The sequence below is a fragment of the Barbus barbus genome, assembly GCF_936440315.1.
Source record: "Barbus barbus genome assembly, chromosome: 3".
Taxonomy (NCBI): Eukaryota; Metazoa; Chordata; class Actinopteri; order Cypriniformes; family Cyprinidae; genus Barbus; species Barbus barbus.
In genome coordinates, this window is record NC_136731.1 from 6,899,639 (window position 1) to 6,912,816 (window position 13,178).

Consider the following 13,178-nt stretch of genomic DNA (forward strand, 5'->3'; position numbering starts at 1 on the left):
CCTAAATTCGCCTCATACTGGGCTTCCATTTTTGATTTTCTTTCAAGGGCTTTATGTATTTCTCTCCTTCCGTGTCCTATGGTTGCTATCTTTGGTGTGTCCGTATTTTCCTCTACTCTTTCGAAACAACAAACAGATGTTATTGCATTTGCTTCCTTAGTTGCTAGAAGATGCATTTTGCTACATTGGAAGTGTCCAACTCCACCCCCTACTACCTCTTGGGTAAAAGATTTCATGTCACGTCATTCCTTTCTTTAGAAAAACTAAAGCACACCATTCAGGGCTCTACTGTTAAATTCTACAAAACTTGGAACCCCGTTCTAAATTTCTTAGATTCTTTGACCTCAATAGATTCTGACTGAGTTTGGTCATTGTGTGAATGTCTACATTTAGGTGCAGTACTACATGGCTGCAGTTACATGTTTTCTCATAGCGTTATTATAGATAATGCAGTTTAATTATCTATAAAAAAGGAGAAAAAATATTTTGTGTGTGCATTAATAATTAATAAATGATTAGTGTGTCCACTTTACTTGAAAGTTCACTTTTACAGGTTAATGATGTTCATACCACATTAATAAATGGTTCACATGTGTTCAATTTACATTAAGGTTCACTTTCACAGGTTATTAACGTTCATAAATCATTAATAAATGGTTCACAGGTGTTCAATTTACATTAAGGTTCACATTTATACGTTATTAATGTTTATAACTCATTAATAAAAGGTTCACAGATGTTCACTTTATATTAATGTACACTTTCACAAGTTATTAATGTTTATAAATCATTAATAAATGGCTCATTACATTCAGGTTCTCAGGCAATATTGGAATTACAATTTTTAATATTAATATCTCATCAAGTCACGGTTGTACTTTTATGATTTTTACCCAAAATATAAATCAAGATGATAATTTCATCTTGATAAACAAAATATATCAATTTCTAATCATTGCTGTGGATAGGCATCATGAACTTTTGCGGAGAATCATGGGTAAGGTACAGAGTAGATTCTGATAAGAAACATTGTAAGAAAAATGACATGATTCATGAGATATAAATGAGAAAACCATAAATACAACGTCCTTCAGTCTTGCTATAATAGTAAATTTCATCATTAAATAATGAAATCATGCAGTCATTTGCATCATGAAATAAATCAGGAAGCTGGTTTAGAGTGAAATAAGTATTAATCAATATATTTGTTAAGCATTTATAACGTGAGTTAAAAATGGCTCACTATTTGGCAGGTATTGCATCAAAAACACCCTTTTATTCATGCATTTATAACTGCTTATCAATGATTTATAATGCATTTGTAAGAGAGTTATTAGCAATTTATGAACACCTTTATAAAGGGAACCTTAATGTAAAGTGTTACCCAAACTTGTTATGTCAGATTATACTGCTTTTGTATAATAGAACATACCAAGCCCATCATGAAATATAGGCCAAGATTAGAATTATACGGAGTAACAAATGTTGGATATCCAAAATAATAAAAAAGATGTTCGCTATCATCCTTTTACTCTTGTTTTAAATATCTGTCACTGTTTTGCACCCTTAACCCTTAATTTCTGACCCTGTGGTGGACATGTAGCTGATGATGAGTAAGAAAGATTAGTTTGGTAAAGGTCTTCTGCAGTAGTAGATTACTTCTTATTGGCCTTTATCCATGAATTTCTTCCAGAGAATGCAGCACTATGGGGCAAATCTAGTCAGTCATCAATTTACGGAGGATGTCCTCCTGAAAATGCTATTGATGGATTGTTGGCCAGCTTTACACACACTAACCAAGAGACCAATCCATGGTGGAGAGTGGATCTACTGAAAGTGTACAAAGTGAACAGAGTGACCATCACTAATAAACCGAACAATGCTGAGAGGATTAATGGAGCGGTGATTCGTATCGGGAACTTTCTTGACATTTACAGCAACACCATGTGAGGATTTCTTTCTTTTCATTTGATTTCTGTGGCTGAAGTGAAGAATGAACAGAAACAGATAACAGATGATCTTTCTGTTTGTAGATGTGGTGTGATTTCTACTCTTGCAGCCAGTGCCACGGCCACTTTCTCATGCGGTGGTATGGAGGGACGTTATGTGGTTGTTCATATTCCTGGAAATCTGAAGATTCTTACTATTGTTGAAGCTGGAGTCTACGGGTATTTGGCAGGTAATTCATTTGCTGGTTGTCATACACTCATTAAGTTACAATTTTCATCTGCTCAAGCAGAACGTTAATGTCATCTTGTGCTTTAGCAAGTTATGTCTGGCTAAAACTAGCTAACGTTAAAGTTAGTGAGTCCATGCTAATGTACAAACCTAAATAGCGGACTGTTCTCGCATCTTGTAAAGTGGAGGGAAAAAACACATAAACGAAGGTCTACATTTCACTTTCTCTTCATATTTGTCTCAAATCCGGTTCGTGGTCTTTTGTCCAACTGCCACAAGAGGTCGCCTCTCCATCATATTGGCTCTCACACCACACAGACTGTCATATAATACCCTGGACTGCATTTCCCAGCATTCATTGCACACAAGTACACACAGCTGTCTCAGTCACACGCTCACACCTGAGAACCATCTCACAATCACACACCCTTTATAAACCATGGACTTCTTTTCACGGATCGCCGTGTATTGTTCTGCGTATAGCACTCTCCTAGTGTTAGCTGCCTTACCGAGCCTTCTGTGTTTATGTCTAGCTCTGAGTCTGGTTCTGCGTTTAGCACTCTCCAAATGTTAGCTGCCTTACCGAGCCATTCTGTGTTCTTTAAGTCTAAGTTTAGTTTATTTTGTTTATATTCTCGTTTCCTGTTTCCCGCCCTTGTATCGTGGATTTACCCTTGTCTCACCGTTTCGGACTCTGTGTTTACCTCGTTTGGATTATTGCTCAGGTTATCGGACTTATTCTCAAACCCTCTGGATATTGTTCACCAATTGAGGACCCACGCATACCCTAGGATTACTCTTGTGTCTTGCCCACGCCATACCCGTTTGCTGGTGTTTTGACCCTGTCTGTTATTTGAATATGTTTATTAATAAAAGCTTGCAAATGGATCCGCACGTCTCACGTTCGTTCACCCCGTTACAATATTAAACTGGTAAATGTACATTAATTTAATCGTACCCTGCGATACATAAACAGTGTTGATCCTGTATGTTGTCATCTGCAATAGTGATGACCGACCGTAATATGAGACTTCTCCCGCTTGCATTGTGATCTGTAAACCCTCGCTTCGAGTTATCCACCGTATTTATTTTTTAATTTTTTGGAAATTTTAATTCCCATTTGGTGGCATTCGGTGTCCAAAATTGTACAAAAACATCGTGGGACAAGGTTTTCACACTGCAGCTGTCATCGTAAGACAGTTATTTGTTTGTCCAAGGGAGCAACAGTAACTAAAGGGGTGGGGCTTACGATAGGTAAATTATTTAAATACTTAAAGGGGTCATTGGATGCCTATTTTCCACAAGTTGATATGATTCTTTAGGGCCTTAATGGAAAGTCTATAACATACGTTGGTTAAAATTTCTCAATGGTAGTGTAAAAACATCTTCTTTACCATGTCAAAATCAGTTTTCATCAAGCAATTCTAGTCCATGTTGCTTTAATGCTAATGAGCTCTGCTGATCCCGCCCCTCTCTTCAGTGGGATAACGAGCAGACTGTAAACTTCAGCCGCGAAACTGGCTAACTAGCATGTTATTAGGGAAGGCGATTTGCAAAGATTCATAAAAAAACCTTATACTCACTTCTTCTGTAGATGAAGCTGGATCACAAATGATTCACGCGAACATAGATGTACAGTATCTTGCGAAAGTATTCATACCCCTTAATTTTGTTCATGTTTTATGTTGCTTAAAAACTTAAATGATTCCATTGCATAAGTAAACATACCCTTATCTGGGACAGTTAGAATTTAGCTCAGGAGCATTCATATTGTTTGTAGGTGTTACTAGACTTTGAGTGAAGTTAACCTGTGGTAAATTCAGTTGAATGGGTATAATTTGGAAAGGCACACACGTCTTAATAAAAGGTCCAACAGTTGATAATGCATATCAGAGCAAAAACCAAGCCCTAGGTTCAAAAGAACTGTCTGTAGAGCTCAGAAACATGTTTGCGTCAAGCCACACATCTGGGGAAGAGTTCAGAAAAAAAATTCTGCTTCACTGAAGGGTTACAGAAGCATGTAGTCTCTGTTACCCTTAATGGAAGAAGTTTGAAACAACCAGGATTCTTCTTAGAGCTGGCCTCCTGGCCAAACTGAGCAATTGATGGAGAAGAGCTTTGGTTAGAGTGGTGACCAAGAACCTGATGGTCACTCTAGTCGACCTCCATGATCATATGTGGAGATAGGAGAAATCTACAGAAACTCAAACATCACTGCACCACTCCATCGATCTGGGCTTTATGGCGGTGTGGCCAAACTCAATCCTCTCCTCAGTGAAGACAAACGAAAACACACTTGGAATTTACAAAAAAGCACCTAAAGGACCCTCAGACTCTGAGAAACAATTAAGATTCTCTGGTCTGATGAACCTCAGTTCTAAGCATCATGTTGCTCATCACCTGCAAAATACCATGCCAAAAGTAAAGTGTGCTGGTAGCAGCCTCATGCTGTGGGGCTGTTTTTCAGCAGCAGGGACTGAGGGATTCGTCAGTGTAGAAGAAAAGCTCAATGCACCAAAATATAGAGATAGCCTTAATGAAAACCCAGTCCAGAGCATTCAGAACCTCAGACTGGGCAGAAGGCTCACCTTCCAGCAGGACAATGGACCTAAACACAGAGCAAGAGTGGCTTATAGACAACTCTGTGAATGTCCTTGAGTGGCCCAGCCACAGCCTGAGCTTGAACCCAAATATTTCTGGAGAAACCTGAAAATGTGCATCTGCCCCCATCCAACCTGACAGAGCTTGAGAGGTGAAGAGATGTCGAGAAGAATAGCAGATAATTGCCAAATGCTGATGAGCAAAAACTTATCGCATCAAACAAAAAGACTTGAGGCAGTAAAAGTGCTTCAGCTAAATATTTAGTTAAGGGTATGAATACTTTTGCAATGTACTTATTTCAGTTTTTTATTTGTAATTAATTTACAAAGTTGTGACGATTCTGTTTTTGCTTTGTCAATATGGTGTATGGAGTGCAGACTGATGTAGAAAAAAAAACGAATTTAAAGCAGTTAACATAAGGCAGCAACATAAAACGTGAAACAAATGAAGGGATATGAATGCTTTTGCAAGGCACTGTATTTATGTAGATATGTATTTATGTCATTCTGTCAGGAATCTCACAACAGCCTGATTTGAGAAAGGGGATTTTAAAACAGGGATTAAAAAAAAAACACTGGGTGGATTTTTATCATTATAGGATGGATGTACACACACTTCCAACACACATTTATGTTCAAACAACTTGTAAAGTTAATTCTGCATCCGATGACCCCTTTAACTACAAATTAAGTTACTTTTTAATGCTATACACATTAAATATTTAGACACTTTTTAGATTTAATGTAAAAACTAAATTTTTCAAACATTGCCTTAAAAGGGACTCATCTTTAAGTGTTATCTTTAACTGTAGAAGCTTGTTGCTGCTGTAGTTTTGTTACTCTGAATTTACTCAGCATCACTTAATGCACAGCTCTATTTTGACATCGGCTTGTCAGATAGTTCATTCCGTCCATTGCTGCAGTTATCGCCGTTAATCATGGAACAATTTAGCGGATTCACTCGTGTAATTTTTTACATTTGTGGTTGTTAATCCTGAAACAGTATCAGGGTTTTTCCTGCATAGAGAATTATGAGGCGGCCGCTGTTCTGACGATTTGTGCTACCCGCTCAGATTGTGCTACCTCCCATTAAAAAGATAGGTAGCACAAATCGATAGCGAAAAATGCTACCTATCAGAATGTGCTACCACAGCATCTTATTCATGTGCTTTGAGGCTTTTTTTTAATGTCCACACCTACCCTTACCTTAAACCTACCCTTAAAACAATGCAAATATATTATTGGTAGCACAATCTGATAGGTAGCATGTTTTGTCGGTACACCGCCTCCGCCAAATTTTGTGCAGCCTCAGGCAGCCAGTCACGTGCAAGCGTCACTAACAGCGTCCATTAGAGCTTTTAGTTCATATTTGGAAAAATACTGATATTTTTATGCAAGTTTACTTGATATTTCTTTACACAGAATCATCCTTTCTATTCATTTTCCACTGATTTACGCGATCTGATGAACATTAACTCAAATTATGCTGGGTACACACCACAAGATAATCGGGCTGATTTTGGGCCGATTTGTCCCCTTCCGACAATCCTAGGTAATGTCCCGGCTATCTTGGTGGATCTAAAGATTATCTTATCAGATTTTCCCGTGGTGTGAGGTGTGTTAAGAGTGACTGAATCTGCTCGGAAGAATGTCGGAGGTGCCCCGATCGCAAATTGCGATCAGAAATCCTGATGTGTGGGGGAACCCCTGAGGACAAACGCGCATATGATGTTGAGATTATTACGTGAAACAAAACAATATCCAATCAGAAAGCGAGCTGACAGAAGACGGAAGCATAACAAACATTATGCTTTGGTGCAGCACAAAAGGATTTGGACACTATAAATCGCAATTTCTTCCTGCATTACCAAAGACTGGGACTTTAAAGCCTTAAATCTATTCTTTGAATAATTTATAATTATTTATACTTGTTTAAGGAAATGTAATTTTCTTATTGCTTTTCCTTTTTTATTGTTTTTTTATTATTATTGTATTTGATGTTATTTATATGTTATTGCCCTATGTTCTTTGTTCTAAAATTGCAATAAAAAACAAATAAAAAATCTTGTTTATTCTCAAGTCTCCAGAGATTTTGCGAGATTTCCCGCGTTCACAGTCGGGACTCTGGTAGAAAATCTGTTGGTGTGTGGTGTGCTGTCTTTGTCACATCGCGGGCACACCACACACTATAGGAGCTAAATGGCTAAATCTTTTTTTTTTTGTCCTCATGTTTGTGGTCTCTCACATTTTGAAGATCTTATAAGATTTTAAAAATCTTTTAGTGTGTACCTAGCATTATGTCTCTGTATGAATGGCGGAGAGACGCGGTTTCATTTACTACACACATACGGACGCGCACGTAACGCTTGCAGTGATTTCAGTGTCTGTCGTCTCACTAAATGAGGACAAATACATGAACAACATCTCCAGACCTGCTCTAAGAGTCACTTCATGAGTATTTTACCGTTTGATTTGAGTAAAACTAGCATCAGAACTGTAAAGGTATTCACGGAAACCTGTCAAAATAAAAGTTTGGTTTAGCTGGAAGACACTGCAGCAGAAATATATTATTATTGTTCAGCAGAATGTACATACTGCTACTACTAGGCTACGATTAAAATTATTCAAACTTTATTTTTAATACATAGTTTTAAGTAATGATGACATTTCTTCCATGTTTTAATTTTAATAGTAAATCTCCTTTGTTTGCCAAAATAAATAAATAAAGTTTGATTTTCAATAATTTAAAGATAAATGAAATGAAGTTTTATGAACCAGATACAGAACACATTTCTGAGGAAAAAGAAAACATTTCATAAGGCTATTTTAAGAATAAATTTGAACTAAGTTGTGTTTATGCATTAAAATAATTAGACATGCTACAACACAGAATTTGGTAACAATAAATAATATGGCGAAAGAAAATAAAACATCCACTTACAAAAGTGGATAAAGATTTTACATTTATTGAAGTCTTAACCTAATGTTATGTTTATGTTCACATACTACAAATGGGCACCCTTTTATTTGGTATGTTGCATTGAATTTAATGTTCAACAGGTGTGTTTTTGTAAAATATAACTTTATAATTGTCATTTTCTTCATTCATATAATTATTATATCACCTATAATATGTTGCGTGAAAAAAAAGGGTAGGTAGTTATGAGACCAGTTAAAGGGTAGGTACATTGTGTGCACATGATCAGGATGGTACCACCTCCACCTCATTTTGAGCCAGGAAAAACCCTGAGTATACGTGGACGTTTGGCCCTCTTAGACAAACAAAACGTTTTTCAAACTGTGAATGGATTTTAGAGAGAAATTGAGCAAAGGGCGCTTCCCTTATAGTGCAACTGACTGAGATTACTCACGTGAAAACTGCACAATCAATCTCTTATTTACATCATGTATGCATTCTTTTTCTTTTGTTATAATGCGAAGATCTGCGAACGTGTAGACCTAAATAAACTTGTGAAAACAAAAATGAGTTCAGAGAGGATTCTGACCAACCTACAGTAAACACCTCTGATTGGCCATTGCTTTCAACAGAGATGCCTGTGATTGGCTACAATACTAAATGCTGCAGAAACATGTTGTAAAGAGCTCTTTTGGTTGTGTAATTCGAAACCAGAGCATGCGCACAACACCACACTGGAGTGTTTGAAAGCGGGTGAGTTCGAGCAGGTACAGAATTGAGTTGGTAGTAATGGTACTGTAAAGACGAGAACCCCAAATTCACACTAACCGAAAGGTGACAAGTTTGCGTCCCTGACATAATGCTACAAAGTGGGGAAAATATTGATGTGGAAATTTAAAAAATATTATGTTAATTTATCATGTTAAACAGTCCACATCTGTCAGACAAATCAACAATCAACTTTCTCTTTATTCCAAATGGGTGGTACTAATGATGTAATGAATTACTAGGGGTGTCTAATTATTTTGTATATAGTTGTGAAGGACATTGTTAGACTAAAAGTCATTTGATGACAGTTGGCTAGTTGGTGCAGAAATTACATGCTTCACCATCATCTCCTCCACTGTCTCAAATTTTAATTTGAACTGTGCATAAACATGGGTCATAACAGGTTTTTATTAATTTTAAAGGAAATCGGGCAGTAGGAGGAGCCACTACACAGTCGTCAACATCTGCGGACTGGTTTGCTGAAAAGGCCATTGATGGTAATCGAGGTCTCCAGCAGTTGTATACGGGATGCTCCTCAACCCTTAATGAGACAGACCCGTGGTGGAGGCTGGATCTGCGTGATGTCTACCGAGTTAGTAAAGTGGTCGTCACTAATCGAAAAGACTGCTGTGCTGAACAAATAAACGGAGCGGAGATTCGCATCGGAAACTCTTTGGAGAACAACGGCATCAACAATCCCATGTGAGAAACTTGAGGTTGAAAGGGCGTGAGACGTCTAGTACAAATGTGAAGGATTAATACGGATATGACAGTATTTTTATATCCTTCATGTGTTTCTCTGTCTGTAGATGTGCTGTTATTCCAGCTATTCCAGCAGGTGAGTCCTACAACTACTCATGTTATGGGATGGAGGGACGTTACGTGAATCTGATCATTCCTGGAGACAAGAAGATACTCACTCTGTGTGAGGTGGAGGTCTATGGAGAAGGTATACATCAGTAATATTGGTTTATAATATATCAGATAATAATGTCTTCACATTATACATTTTTGTCAATTTGATGCAGTGAGGAGCTTGGAAAGGTTTTAATAAATGCAAGCTCATTTGTAGGGTGCAATCCATATTTTAATGAATTTACATATATGCAAATATATTTTTCTAGGTCCCTGTTTAAAAAGATCATTTGTAAAACTGCTGTTTCACTCCAGCAATGATTTGACTGACTCTACAATGAGAGAAAACGTTCTGAAACAGGTGAGAAAAAAAACAAACACTTATTGCATTAAATAATATGACCTGAATTTGTTAAAAACAAAATCAGCTGTTGTTCTCCTGCAGTGCAGGTGCATGTGCAAAGAGAGAAGCGGTATATATTATGACACAAAGGTTCACGACAGGAGTGCAGATCACCTATTGATTATTCAGTCAAACTATTTACAGCATGAACAAATTTACAATATTCTCACATTTTAAAGAGACATGATTTTACAAAAGTACTGTTTGGGACATGGCATGAGAAAAGAGGAGAGGAAGATTTGAATGTGTTTTCATATTCTGATCTAATCTGGGGTGCGTTTCCCAAAAGCATAGTTAGCCAACTATGTCATTATCAGCACAGTTCAACGATTTTCCCGAAACCATAGTTCAAACGAACATTTGCAATCAGCAAACTTACATGGTTGGAGCTACAGCTCTCGACCTGTGGTTAGAAGCATAGTTTCTTGTTAGTAAGATATATGGGCTTAAATAAATATGCTCTTGGACACAACAAGCAAGCTAACATGCAGTACTGTCTGTATCTTTCATTCTATCTAAATATAAATGCATTTTAATTATGTATTTTTGCTCGTCCATTGTAAGCTCCGTTTTTGAAAAGTGTGCATAAATATCTAAGGGAACCCCTGAGTATGACGTAAGAGGGAACCCGCAATGAATCGAACATTAAATAAAGCAAAATGACAGGGAACAAAAAAATAATAAATTAGTCAGTAGGTGCCATGTTCAATACAGTAGCATCTCTAATCAGTTAAATAGCATAAGTTATTCCTCCACCACATGCATGTGACGTCATTAACAGTGGCCCTATGTTGCTGAACTAACGTGGTTCAGATGACGGAGATGCGGCCATGTTCAGGAAACAGTTGTGACTAGCTAGTTAGTTTCCAAAACGATGCATTGTACTATGGTGGTTAATCAGTGAGTTACGTCATTGTTCGGGAAACATAACCCAGTTTAGTATGAATGTTATTTCCAGTTGGGATCTGCTCTGGCTGATAGAGGATTCACAGACGTGACACTGAGGTGGTCTCAAACCCCTAAACAGGAAGTGATGCGGAAAGTGGACACTGACAAACGTGAGTGTGTTCCCACAGCTGTACAATAACTTATGACATATGCTGTACAAATAGGAATAATTATAAAATTATGATTTGTAATAGAACAAATTTATCATTTACAGGTCGCTGTGATACAAGAAAATAATGCCCTGGAAATCAACAGTGTCTTTGACTCACTAATTTCACATTCATTCAATTTATTCATAATTTATGAAAGCCCGTTTTCACCACTGAATAAAACATAAAACAAGGTAATTGTGACTTTTTATCTCACAATTCTGACAAAGTCCATTCTGAGGGGAAAAAGAGAGACTATTTTCTTACAATTGCAAGTTTATATCTCGCAATTCTGACTTTATTTCTCAGAATTATGACTTCATTTCTCAGAATTCTGACTTTATTTCTCAGAATTATGACTTCATTTCTCAGAATTATGACTTTATTTCTCAGAATTATGACTTTATTTCTCAGAATTGTGAGAGTAGTAACTACGCCGGACAACTTTTTTTTGCGATTGGTGCAAGAGGGTTTTGGCTTGCAGCACTTTGCACACTAGATGAGAAACGGCATTATAATCCAAATCCTTATTAATGTACTACAGTCTAGTGTAATCCTAGTCTTTACATTTTAATATTAGAAACAGTACTAATAGCATTAGTTAGATGCCAGATATATCATGTATTTTTTAAGCTATGACTTTGGATAATTGATAATTTGGTTGTCTAATTTCCTTTCAGGTTCTGACAAAATATTTTATTTAATGTTTTAAATTAGCCTATTTAAAAATATGTATAACTTCCTATTCCAAAATCTACCATGTTACTTAAATACAAACTTTTTTAAGAGGATTAATTCTTCAATTTCAAGGTATATCTGGAACCACAAGAAACCCAGACTTAAACTTTCGGTCTTGATGAAACCAAAGGAATTTGGTGGGGCTTCCCTACCCAAGTTTCAATTATATTTTTGGTCTGCACAAATTATGCATGTTAGGTTGGTTTATTTACAGATTTGATTCACGATGGGTCGGGATTGAATCCACTAGATGTATTCCTAGACTGTTATGCCCCTACCATTTATTTATAATATTTTCACTTTAACAAATACTCTTTGTTATGTTAAGAAATATTTATCCATTCCAAATAAGTTGTCTCTAAGGCCCATACAGAATAGAGGAGTGTCGGAGTTAGGTTATTTAATTGATGACGGTCAAATGAGATCGTATCAGGAGTTAACTTTAATCTGCCCAGTAAAGCTTTTTATAAATTCTTTTAAATCCGACACTTTAGAGTTACAGTTAAAAGAAGGTAATATACAACTTGATCTTATTGAAATAGAAAAACATATTTTTTCTTCATTTACTCTAAAAAGAAGATCTCTGAATTATATACAATGCTGTTTAATGTTGGTCCTTCATCCTTTGACTCTTTAAGGGTGATATGGGAAAAGGACATTGGGTCTAGTTTTAGAAATGAGGAGTGGCTATCTGTCTGTTCAAATATCTTCCCCAAAAGTGCTTCAATTTCGGTTCATGAACAAAATTATACATTTTTTCACAGGACTTATCAAACCCCAGTTTGCCTCCATAGAATATCTCCCAATTGTTCTCAGTTATGCTTTAAATGTAAGGTAGACATTGGCACAGTGATGCATGTATTTTGGGATTGTGACAAAATCAAAATGTACTGGAAAGAGATTCACTAAATTATTCAAAAGATTATTGGAAAGACTTTTGTAATGTCCCCAAAGGTATAGCTTCTGAACTTTACAGTGGATCTGTCTCTGGACTGTGACAGAATCTGTACTCAATTTTTGTATATATCTGGCCAAAAAATGTATACTATTATTATGGTCAACTGCTCAGATACCTTCAATCAATATGTGGCTGAGTCAGGCGACAACTCTTTTACCATTGGAAAAATTAACTTATGATTTATAAAGATCTGTTGTGTTCTGGTGCATTTGGTCCTCTCTCGGGAACTTTCTTGAGGATATTCAGGGACTATGTCTTTCTGCTTTTGGTTTATAATTTTCTTTTATTTCTGTCTTTGCTCTTATGCATTTGAATGTCTAATATGTACTAGCTGTACCAGTACCACTGTTGTTTTATTGGAAAATTTAATTAAAATAAAAAATGTATTCATTTAAATTAATTCATTATGTAAAAAATCATTTGAAATAAATGAATGAAGACTTCCTCCAGAGTTTTTGAATGAATCTCTTGAATGAATAATTAAGACATCAAATACTTTTCAACAATCACTGGTCACCACCTTCTGGCATAATGTAACATATACAGTCTTTATTTGAAGCGTAACATTAGTTACAAAGGTCAGTTCCTAATTTTGACTGCAGCTATATCCGGACTATAAACTTTTATCCTAATACTTTTGTTATTATTTAATGTTTGCAACACA

General features: G+C 36.3%; 1 protein-coding gene across 1 annotated transcript in view; it reads left to right on the plus strand.

The window, feature by feature from the left end:
• Positions 1 to 12,958, plus strand: part of LOC306847558 (uncharacterized protein) — a 36,438-nt gene extending 23,480 nt beyond the window's left edge. The window contains exons 3-9 of the mRNA XM_079381547.1: positions 1,694 to 1,946; positions 2,034 to 2,179; positions 8,886 to 9,165; positions 9,273 to 9,412; positions 9,588 to 9,679; positions 10,680 to 10,779; positions 10,884 to 12,958. Of these exons, the coding sequence (XP_079237673.1) occupies positions 1,694 to 1,946; positions 2,034 to 2,179; positions 8,886 to 9,165; positions 9,273 to 9,412; positions 9,588 to 9,679; positions 10,680 to 10,779; positions 10,884 to 10,906 (1,034 nt within the window). The 3' untranslated portion in view covers positions 10,907 to 12,958. The remainder of the gene's footprint in view (positions 1 to 1,693; positions 1,947 to 2,033; positions 2,180 to 8,885; positions 9,166 to 9,272; positions 9,413 to 9,587; positions 9,680 to 10,679; positions 10,780 to 10,883) is intronic.
• The last annotated feature ends 220 nt before the right edge of the window (positions 12,959 to 13,178 follow it).